General features: G+C 42.3%; 1 protein-coding gene across 5 annotated transcripts in view; it reads right to left on the bottom strand.

Moving 5' to 3' along the window:
• Window positions 1–12,003, bottom strand: part of FSTL4 (follistatin like 4) — a 206,673-nt gene that overhangs the window by 145,740 nt on the left and 48,930 nt on the right. The window contains exon 1 of one of the 5 annotated variants that reach the window (XM_077186354.1): window positions 11,790–11,872. The exons of the other annotated variants lie outside the window; for them this stretch is intronic. Coding sequence (XP_077042469.1) covers window positions 11,790–11,871 — 82 coding nt within the window. The 5' untranslated portion in view covers window position 11,872. Of the gene's footprint in view, window positions 1–11,789; window positions 11,873–12,003 lie in introns of those variants that run through there. 5 annotated transcript variants of the gene reach the window in all.

Raw genomic sequence — 12,003 nt, 5'->3', positions numbered from 1 at the left:
ATTTTTGGATAGTATTGTGGTCTGTGAGGGTACTAACAGCAAAAAAGAGACAAAAGACACAGAGATGAAAAGACCCAAACTATGTAAAGCATATACAGAGATTACTGAGGAAGAAACACCAACACAGGTATGAGACCATATATATTTAGACCCTTGCCGTGAAACTTCACTGTGCACAATTTTCCTTATTGTTCTCTTCTCAAAAGAGCTGATGAAAAGGCAATTAATAAAATTGCTCTTTATTAAATATTTGTCTAAATTTATCTTTGATAGGTACTGCATGCTGAAGGCAATTTTATTACAATACTCCTGTGCAGCAAGTATAGACACAAAGGTAAAATTGTGCAGTTCCCATTGGCATCACACCTCTCCTTGCATTTGTGAGCTGCTTAGCAGGTCCCCACAACCAGCTGGACAAGAGACAGCACAATGCTAGCAGAAGATTAATATATTTCCTGCATTGGTCAGCAGGATTAAATGTTTGGGGCCAGGCTGGACATTGTTTGATGCAACCTGGTCTAGTGGAAGGTGTACCTGGCCACAGCACAGGAGCTGGAAAAAGATGAGCTTTTAAGTCCCTTCCAACCCAGTCCATTTAATGATTCTGTGATTAAATTCAATGTTTCCTTGGGTACCATATTTCCAGTGCTGTGAGAAACTGAGTGAAGCATAGTAGCAACATGCATATGTACATGCACATGTGCACACACATGTATTTTATCTGACTGTGGTTTTAATTTTCTCAGTATTCCACACCCAAAAAAAAAAAAGGCTGAAAATTTCAGTCACAGATCTGGAGGGAACAGATCAGATTAATACTTTGGTTCCTTTGGCAAAGCTCCATATCAGAAGACTAGATTCTTCTGAAGGAAGGCAATGAAATTCCTATGGGTGGCTGCTCAAAACTCAGTCTTGCTGCCTTTAATCTTGCTCATGAATCTTTTGTCTGTCCTGTTTCTTCACTCCTACTCTCAGTACAAGCCTGGCTCCCCTTCCTTGTTTTCAGTGGGCTTTTATCCTTTGTGTCATGAAATTCTTGTGGCAGAGACCAGGGGGAGGTTGCAATCCAATAATAAAATAACTACAGATGACTTGCCTGTTTTCATGTTGACTGCTCCAATTGCATTACCAGTGGAGCTCCTGGAGGGAAGCTGAACAGCCTGGGTCTTTCCCAGCTGTTAACCCTTAAATCTGTCCATGGATGTTGCCTTTGGCTGGCTCTCTGCTCCCCTCTGGACACACAGCCCAGGGCTTTCCCCACACGGCGCTCACACCTCCCCTGGCTCCTGCACCATCACCAGGAACCCAGAGACCTTTGCACAGCTGCCCCAAAGCTCTTGGGAACCAGGCAGAGATCTCCCACTTCTGCCTATTTTTCAATATCTAATCCTAAAATTTTCACAATTTTACCCTCATTTGGAACATTTCTACTTGGTGGAGGGTGAAATCAATAAACCAAGTGTACCGGGACATGCTGCAGTGGCAGAGAACATGCTTGACCATCACAACACCTATGTAAATTGCAATCTTACCAATTTTTCAAGACCAAAAGACACCCCGTTTCCATCTGAGGAGCATTCTTCAGTCTCACAGAAATCTCTTCTTTTTCTATTTTTTGACTCATTACTTTGCAATAAGACCATTTATCAGAAAATAAATCAAATTGTTTACTGCATGCCTATTTTCCCCTTACATATGCACAAATGCAATGTTATTTCAGCTTGGATAGAAAGGCTTTTCCAGTTTTCTATTTATTTTCTCATTCAGACATCAGTTTATAAAGCTCATTGAAGCCAAAGAAGAGAAGCAGAAAGACATTTCATCATTCTAGTAACAAAAAAACCCCAACATTATTCTGATTATTTATTTTTAATTAGAAACGGAATAGATAAGCTTTTATAATTAATACCCATTCAGTTTCCTTATTACATTACTCTTGAATTCAGCTCTATGTAAATTAACAAATCATCTGACTCGCACCAAACTGTTTAAATGCTGCCGGAGGAGGTTTCATCATGACAGGTTAGAATCCTCCATTAGTGTCACCACAGTGTCAGCACTTCCAGAAGCATTTAATTTTCTTTTCTTTAAGAGGTGCATGTCACACACTTCAACCTTACAAATGAAGTCATATTCTTGATAAACTTCTTTAAAGCTTTGCTTAAAGACAACCCAAAAGTCTTTAAGAGGTAGAAACAGCAGATTAGAACTAAACGATGGATGTCAGCAGGGGGTACAAGCTAAATATACAGTAATTAAATCACAGGATCACAGAATGGTTTGAGTTGGAACAGACCTTAAAAGGTATCTCATTCTAACCTCCTGCCATGGCCAGGGACATCTTCCACTATCCCAGGCTGCTCCAAGCCCCATCCAGCCTGGCCTTGAACACTGCCAGGGATGGGGCAGCCACAGCTCCTCTGGGCAACCTGTGCCAGGCCTTAGCACACCCACAGGGAAGAATTTTTCCTAACATCTAATCTAAATCTGCCCTCCTTGCTTGATCCCCTGGAGATAAGGAAGACCATGCATACTATGAAGGGGGAAAAAATCTTTAGGATGATAATATCAAAGAACAACTCAGCTCAATCTATTGAGAAAATGAATCTGTAGAGTCTTTTCCTGTCCCTTCCTTCTCCTGCCCCTTGGTCCCAAGCAGATTAATTTACAAGGGTAAAAGCTTCCAGATGGAATCTATCAATAGTTGCATCTATGTACAACTTGCAATGCTTCTGTCATTTACTACTACACATAAAGGAAGGCAGAGAGCTCTGTGTGAAAATTAGGGACTGGATTCATTTTGTGAGTCTGTTCCTGAGAACTGATGCTTTTCTACAAAAGTTAACATTCGCTGGAAATAAAAGGGGAAAAAATATTAAAGCTATTAAGTTGTAATGGGATTTGTGTTAGTGCAGGTGTTTTGTGTTTGGGTGGTTTTTTCTCCTGGGTAAAGCCAAACTTGTATTTGACTCAGACATTTTTCTTGATTGAGGAGCAGCCTTAGCAAGAGGATTAGTGTCCTTCCTGCATCACACCTAAATCAGCATAAACCTCCAGCCTGAAACTGTTGAGGCTGCACAGTGTCTTTTCACATTTTTTGCCCCAAGACATTTCATTTATGTTTTCCCAATGAGATGCCTTAGAGCCTCATAGATTATGAGTTCAGGAGTGTTACCACACAGCACAAGTGTGAAGCAGAAGCCAAACAGGTCCATTATGGGGAGAATTACAATCCCACAAATACTGAAGAAAGGTGTGTTATATCTGCACTGGGATACAGAAGAAAGGATATCTTATAAAATAGTTTTCCTAGAATCATAGAATGGTTTGGGTTGAAAGTGACCTTAAAGATCATCTTATTTCAACCCCCCTGCTGTGGGCAGGGACATCTTCCACCAGACCAGGCTGCTCCAGCCCATTCCAGCCTGGCTTTGAACACTGCCAGGGATGTGCAAGGCAGACATTGCTGGCAGCTTGTGCAGGACTGCATCCCACCTTGGGACTGCCTTTAAAAATTAGCAAGAGCAGGATGTGTCTTTAAAATGTTCTCTACATGCATTATGAAGTGCTCATCTGTTAAGGTTCAGAAAAACTCAGGAACAAAGCACATTTAAATGATAGCAAATCCAAACAAACCAAACATCTTCCAATGGGACGGTCCTGAAGACAAACATACAGATTGCACTGGGACTGCAGATAACCCTGAGATTAACCCAGTTCTGCTCAGCAGCTCAAAGGTTGGGCTCAGCTCATTGCTCAAACCAAGCCATGGAGCACAAGCTGCACTCAGGTGTGTGCACGTCCAGGAGGAGCAAGTTGCTTTTAATTGCAATGTTACCAACATATTAAAAATGTACAAGCATCCCCCCCAAATTCCTGACTCCAGATGTGCCCCAGCAGCTGCCCTTGCTCTAGCACAAGAGACTGCAGCACCCCAAGCTTTAATTCAGTGCTGGTCAGTGGGAGTGAGCAGGAAATGCTCCAGGAGCTTGAAACCAGACTGAAACATCTCCACAGCCCAACACCAATCAATAGCAATTTGCACTCCCTTTCCCATTCTCTGTTATCCTTAATGAACTCCTTTCCAAGACTAAGGAATAAGGAGAAACACTATTTTTAAAAGCAACTGCATGCAGCTCTTCTGCACCTAGTGCTAATTTTGTAATTCTCCACTTGTTTAATTTTCTATTTATGGTCTAAGCCAGGACATCTGTATTTTGTGGACACACCATTTTGTTTATCTCCATCTGAAGCCAATGGAAACCTTCATCTCATGATGAACAAAGCCCTTGAGTCTGTCAGCAAGTGCCTGTCAGACCTAACAGCCATTGTTAATATCCAGAATTTTGAGGTTCTGTCCCCAGGGCAAACCTATTTCTCAGCCCCTCCCTGAGGATTTTGATTTTGCATCAATTATGGAAATCACTCTGACTGTGATTAAAGATTTATCTCCTCTGAATAATGACATTTCAAGATTTCTTCCTACTCTTGAGGTAAATAACCCCAGTACTTTTCCCTGTGCTGTTCTACAAAGGGGGACAGCAGAATTAATGCCATTTCTCCTGCATTACAAACCTTTTACTCTCTCTGTATTTGTTCTGTGCTGAAGGAAGCATTTTAAAGTGCATTTACCTGATGGAAGAGTTATTGGCTACTGAAACTCCTGAAAGGATAACACAGTAAGATGAAAAAAAAAAAAACCTACTAAAAAGCTAGTTTGAAAGTGAAAAGCCTTTAAACTTCATATAATGTTAAAAGTGGCTCTGAAGGTACCAGTGCAGAAATGGAGCATTAGCACCAAAATGCTGAGATTAGCTGCTTTTCGTTTTGATTGTGAGGAGTAGAATGTATCATTGGTTTCTCAGGTTGAGACTCACTATCTAAAAATAAAAATTCAGAAGAGATAAAAAATAGACAAAAATCCATAACTAATTAAGGGTTTCTGCAGTGGTGGTATTTTTGTTTCAGATGGTTTTAGTTTAATCTGAATTTTCTTTATTTGTAAGGCCGGGCATCTGGTTTGGGAAATTGCCCAGGAGAGCAGAGGCCCTTCCCTTCACCCCCACAATGAGCTTTTTCCCCTCCATGGCATCAATGCTGGTCCACAGCCACACAAAGAGTCCATCCAGGATTTATCCTGCTGCCAAACAAAGACAGCAGCCTGCATTCAGGGTGTGGGAGCCCTCCTCAGTCACCCACACCAGGAAAGCGTGGAGAGAGCCAGATCTGAAAGGGTGGTTATAAAATAAGAGTACATGTATTCACTCCCTTCCCTTTGAAAGTGCTCTGTACATGGAATAGAAACAAGCAACAACTGATAAAATCAACTGAACACTGTTTCCCTTTGAATACAAAGGCACCAAATGAAAACAAGAGGGTCACATTTAATAGCAGAAGAGAAAAAGCTTGAGATAAAAAGCTGGAATAAGCAGCAATCATCAGTCATCAACATCAGAGCATATTGGGCAAAGGCAGCATTATGGGGCTTTTTTATTCTTTTAAGAAAGGGAACAGAACAAAAGGCATTTTGGTGCAGGGCATGTCGTGGGGCTGATCCACACGGATACAGCACAAGTACAGCGAGAGGAGGACGAGGAGAGCACACACACAGGGAGCTCAAAGCAGTGGGTACATGTGCACACAGCTCAGATAAACACCATGAAAGCCCCAGAAAGCCAGTGGCACCAATTTAAAGCAGAGACATGAGATGCCCAGCATGAGCCAAGAACAGGTAGGCACCATATTTTGGATAGGAGACTGGAATTGGGCTTTTACAAGCTCATTCCCTGATGCCTTAGAAAAATGAAGTAAATCTCACTGTAAAAAGGGGGGACAATTCAAGAAACTCCCTGGTCTGTCACCCCAGCCTCTGTCGTTGCCACTTGTCCATTTGGATCAGCACACAGAGCTCTTGGGCAGGTTGGAGGGAACAAGGGAATGATGAAACAGATCAAAAGAAAGAAAAGAGGCAGCATTTCCACCAATCTTTTTGGATGCCTGACCAGAAAGGAAAAAAGGAAAAAAAGCAGTGAGAGTCACTATATTTGACTCTGCAGGAGTAAAGGAAATAAATAAATAAATACAAACAGTAAACAGGAACATCCTGTGGCAAGGACACAACTCTTCTCCATAAGCACATGGAGATCAAGTGATGAATTATCAGCAGAGAGGCAGCTGGTACTGCCCTTTGACAAGGCACCCAGGTCCCCCCATTCTGCAGACCCCATCCAGGACCCACCAATGCCTCCCCACCAGCCTGGTGTGCTGCAATATTCTGTAGCACAGCAATGCAGGAGCCTAAAGCTTGCAAAGGAAATACACGAGCAGCACGACAGGGATGACTGCAAAAGCCGGGGGGGAAAAAGTTCACTTCCAAAAACATTTGCTTTAGAGACAGAAATTGTGTTTGATCCCCTCCAGCCTGGCTCTTCCCATCACACCATGACTTGGAAAGGGCTGACAGTCCCTGCCAGTGGCTGGGCAGTGTGTCCCTGTGTGTGGCTCCATCAGATCCACTGCAGCACAAAACTGCATCAACCCATTCACAACAGAACCTCACATCCAGCAGCCAAAACCCAGCTGGCATTTTGTGCTCACAGTAAATAGGATTACTGGCAGCAATGAAAAGTGAAGTCCTCTGCTGAACAACACACTGGGGATGGCAGCTGCTTTCCAGTCTTAGACTGCAAATACCACCTTGCCAAAGCTTTCTGTACTAATGGGGCCTATTTTCTCTATAGGAAAGGAAAAGGCAGGAGAGAACTCAATTTTTATGCTTCCGAGTCTCCTATTGATGTGCATGTGCTCAACTGCTCCTGTTCCCATTAACACCCAGCATGGGAGATTCAAACAACTTCAGAGCTGCTACAGCTGGGCTTGTCCATGAGATTGAGCTCATGTTTAAGAAAAAGAAAAAAAAAAAAGCAAAAAAGGTATTATTTGAAAAATTTCTAAAATTTAACTAAATAATGTAGCACAGCTTTGACTTTAAAACCTGCATTTTTCAATGGAAATATTTGTCTCTACCTAAAGGACAAACCAGAGCTGCCAACTATTCATGTTCATAATCCTCACTGACACCAATGGGAGCTGCATTTGCAGAGCAGGTCCCCAGAGCAGGGATCCTGGAGGGTGATTTACTGCCTCCAACGGGACTGCAGGCACCAAATGGCTGCCTCCAGGTTACTCAGGTGGAACAACATGCAGAGTGCCCATTTTGGAGGAAAAAAGGTCTGAGGCTGTCAATAAACAAAAAACTCCTCGGGTCTCCCAGTGAAATGGAGTGAATGACCAGCTGGCAAGGAAGGGAAAGGGGAAGAAAAAAGAAAACAAGAAACAGGCAAATTGCTCTCTGTGTGATGGCAGGAGTGATCCTGAACTGCAATCAAGTTCCCCAAAGTTCACATTTAAAGTCCTATTTGCCTCAACAATGCCCACTCTAGTGGCTAAAACATATAAAACAATTAAAAATTACAGCATCTCTTCCCTTGTAAGTGCCCCTCTGTTACAAAGAGGGCTCAGATTCTCAGGAATGGAGTTTAGGGATAAGGAGAACAACTATTTTTCTTGGTTTTTTTAATGTGAAAATCCAATGCATGTCCCTGATTAGTAATAAAAGGCACAACCTGGGACAGGGGCTCAGTGTCCCCAGGCTGGCACAGGCACCATTGTGGACTTGAATTCCCTTATAAGCTCCAAAAGCTGTCCAAAACTTCCTCCCACTGGATTTGTTACACACACTTGTACTGGCAATTCCAATTGATTTTATACTGAAATATTGCTGTGGGATTAGATACCATTGTGTGAGGTGCAGATGTGTTTAACGTGATCAGTAGCAAATACATAGTTATTAAACAGAGGGGTGGGAATATGAAAGAATCATATTCAATACTCTTAAAGCAAATATTGCATTTTGAAAGGAAGACCAAAGATCTCATTTCTTCCCTTCTTGGGCATCTCTGCCAGCACAACTATTCCACATGTGCAAACTGAAAAACAAAACAAACCTGGAAGTCCTGGAAGGCATAAACTGGGATACAGAAAAAAAAGCTGCCAACACCTTGCTTTGTACCAGAGGGTCCAAGGGGAGTCCACAGCAGGGACATGGTAGAATGCATTAAATCTCAATTAGATCATAGCACACAACAAAGCACAGAACATTCTCATCGTATTTGCTCACCCAAGGATTAAGGGATTTTCTCCAGACAGGTCTGTGCTAGCAAAGCATCTCAGGGACCACATGGCTCTGGGAAGGGAAGACCAGGAACCTCTCTCTCCTGTCTTAATGAACTGCACCCATTAAAGGGTCTCATAACAGTATTTTACACATATGTGTGCCAGTGAGAGACTGCAGCTGTTAACAGACATGGTTTAATACTTTGGAAGTGCTTCCACAGTATTTTTGGTAAATATATCTTACTGGTGACTGCATATACCAAAATGTCAAAAATAAAAGTGTGGAAAGGAAAAAAAAAAAAGAAAACAGAAGAATAAGGAAAATATGGAAGGAAATAAAACTTTGATGGAATACTTTAGATTTTATACATTACTGTAATAAGGTAATGTTCTAGCCACTTTTAAAGCAATGATTTAGGCAACATTATGAAGTCATTATTTGTAAATGTGTTCATTATACAATACTTTTACTATTAATAAGACCTCATAATCATGCCTGTAAACAGTATTACAGTATTAGAAATGCAATATTGGCCATCCAAGTGCCCTCAGAAGCCTGATGAGCATCAATGGGCAGCAGAGCTGGGAGCAGTGTCCAGCCCAGATTCCCACTGGTTGATCCTACTGCATGAGCTTCTATAGCAGCACCTTGTTCTGCAGGAGGATTCATTTGGCCACATTAAAGAATTTGACATCCCATCCCCATCTCCTCTGAGCTAAACTAAGATTTGCTTCCATATGGCTTCCAAGCCTAAGACTTTTCCTGTGAAATCACAGAATCATAGAAACATTTAGGCTGGAAAAGCCTGCAAGGCCATGGAGTCTGACTGCTCCCCCAGCACTGCCAAGTCCACCACTACACCACATCTTCAATGTCTTAAAATCCACATCCCCATGTCTTAAAATCCCTCCAGGGATGGGGATTCCACCACTGCCCCGAGCAGTCTGTTCCCTGACAGTGCTGTGGGTTTTCCTGTACCAAAACTTGCCCCAACACCTGACTACACCGATTTCTCCCACCCAGCCATTTCCACAGCTCTGAGCTCTGCTGCCCCCACTCCAAGCACGACTCATGTCTAACATCTTCCAGCACTGGGCATTTCAAGTGCTATCAGCAAGGACAGGCTTCACCCAATGCAAACAGTTTGCACTTTCCTCCTAAAGATCAGTTAATGAAGTGCAACACTTCAGAGCTGTTTGATTAAAGTGCTAATGCTTGTAAAATCAATATGCCAGGGAGTGAAGCTTTCTTCATATTTAAGCAAGAAAAAAAAAAGTCTTAAATTTTATTTGAATCCAGATGCAGCAACAGGAGTGCAGACACACTGTTTATAGCTGCCTCATATAATTTACAAACATCTGCTGTTAGTACACCTTAAAACACACATTATTCAATAAATGCTGCAGAAATTATCTTAAAAGCAGCAGCACCTTGACTTCCTTCTACAAAAGTTCTACGATATCCATGCAGAGCACTGACACCTTTTAAAAGGCTTTCCTTGCTGAGGAGCAGTACCAGTAGTCAGAACTGCAGCAAAGCCAGCAGCTTGGCTGGTCCCCATCACCTTTGGAGTGTGCTGCTTTCATTTGCTCCAGGCAAACCCATTCCCTACCCACACAAGAGTATTCAGTCAACTAAATGAATAGCTGAATGCACTCCACTGCTACACATTGGGCTGGAGAACTTCAAAGCATGGCAATCATAATATTTTCATTACAGACAGGAGCTATTATTCCTCCCCACAATGAAGCCTGGAAGACAGGCTCTAATCCCCACAACAGAGGGCTCTCTTGAAAGGGAACATCACACTGCCTTTCAAAAACCCACCAGGGATGTGGAGTTCACAGCTCTGAAACCTTCCAGCCTCGGCAGGTCAAACCCGGCATCAAAGCACCCACCCTGCCCCAAAATAGCTCCAAGTTTCAGATGTTGTAACTCCCTAAATGGTAAGGGTACAAGCTACATGGTCATAGCCCAAATTATGTTACACATCCCCTGACTGCACACACTGAGATTATGACTGCTCAGTGCACTCAGCACACACACAGCCACAAGGGAACACTAAAAGCAAATTCTGGCCCTGTCTATCATCCATAATTCAAGAGAAATCAGGGTTAAAAAAAGTGCATGAGCAATTGACATAATTTATATGCTGCAAGTGGGAGAGTTGGCAGTCTCTTGCATCATAAAGTTTAAATAATGGTAGTTTAACATCAGATGTACCCACAGCTGTAGTGCCATTAGCTCCATTACGCCATGGAGCAACTGCTTCCTGAGCTGGGTACCCCCACCTTGTCCCACCAACAGCTTGCTTCACACAAGACTTCACCAGGAATGATCAGTCAAGCACAAACCACCCAGTACTAACAGCAGGAAAAAGGAAAAAAACAAACCAACAACAAAACCTTGAAATGTTTAGCGATGCAGTTGGTATTGAAAGGTACCTTTAAAATGAAAGGAGGAAAGAAAGGAAAAGAGTATTCAGCAGTGGCAACAAGTTCTGGAGATGCTGTTGCAAATTTTTGATCAATATCATGACATTTACTTTTCAGGATATGATTTCTTCTTATTGTATACTAAAAAAAAAATATTCTTCTTTACCCAAAGAATTATCAAATTAATTCAGTGTGTGTGCATGCTGAGAGACATCAATTGATCATTCAATCTAAACCAGTCAACATTTCTTATGGAAACAAAAGAAAGCTTGAACAGTGACTGCTTTGTCCCACCATTCTCAGGCTCACCCACAGCATACTGTTTTCAGTGGAAAACCTAAACTCACAGAAATAGGAATTCCTGAGGGGTCAGGCATTGGGAATGAGGGTGCCAAAGTCTCACCTGAAAATTAGCTTTTTCAACCAATCCATCCTCTGTCTCATCAGTCTCTCTGCAATTAGTCATAGGATGACTCTGAAGTGGCATAATATAAGTTATGCTATCCACAAATGTAGAATTGAATTGAAGGAATGCACAACCTAGAAAGCCCAAGCCAAGCCTACAGTCTGGCCACAGTTCCTGTTATTGAGAAAAACTCTTTGCAGCAGAGGAATTTTGCAGAAATCAAATGAGAACTTGAAGACAGGAATCCCTAAAGTAAAAGGAGTTGATGAAAAATCACCTGGTTTCACAGCACCCTGAACTTATCAGGATACCATCAGCACTCTAAGTACCACTTTTGTGCAGTTAGTGCTGTAATACCAGATTTTCAGGGGGGTTTTTTTGCTTCCTTTCTGTTGTGATCAGCTGACAAGTCTGGCTAAGCTATGCCATTAAAAAAAAAAAAAAAAAAAGGCATCAGCACAGAGCCTGAATCTTTGGTCCAAAAGTCCTTTTTTACATCCCACGTGCAGATTTAGCATGTCCATGGCACAAAGAGGAAGAGACACATCCCAATTTAGTCTTGAAACATAGCCTGGTAAACAGAAAGCAGCAAGAAAAGTTACTCCCTCCTCCCCCTCTGATCCAGCTGACAACATCAGCAACAAAGTGGAGCAGGAATGGTGGCAAGAGGGAACAGCTGCTCCCCTCTGTCTCAGAGCAGAATAGGGAAGTTTGGCAGAGAGCTGAAGCCTCATGTAAGAAAAACACAAAAGACTCAATCTCTCATTTTTACCTTCAGCAGCACCAGCACTTCTTAATTTCACTGCTTCCCAGGAGATGATTCTCCATCCCCAGGTGTGCTGAGCATGCTCCATATTATCTGAAGGAACAGGAAACCCTGAGTTATGGGGGCTCTTTTGCCTTTTTTTTTCCTCCTTTTCTAGGTCATGATATTCTTATCTGAGCTTGCAGAGCGCATCATCCAGACAAACTGCTGTCTTTCTCCC

This window comes from Agelaius phoeniceus, chromosome 15, assembly GCF_051311805.1.
Source record: "Agelaius phoeniceus isolate bAgePho1 chromosome 15, bAgePho1.hap1, whole genome shotgun sequence".
In the NCBI taxonomy this organism is placed as follows: domain Eukaryota; kingdom Metazoa; phylum Chordata; class Aves; order Passeriformes; family Icteridae; genus Agelaius; species Agelaius phoeniceus.
This window is presented reverse-complemented; position numbering and strand designations above follow the sequence as displayed.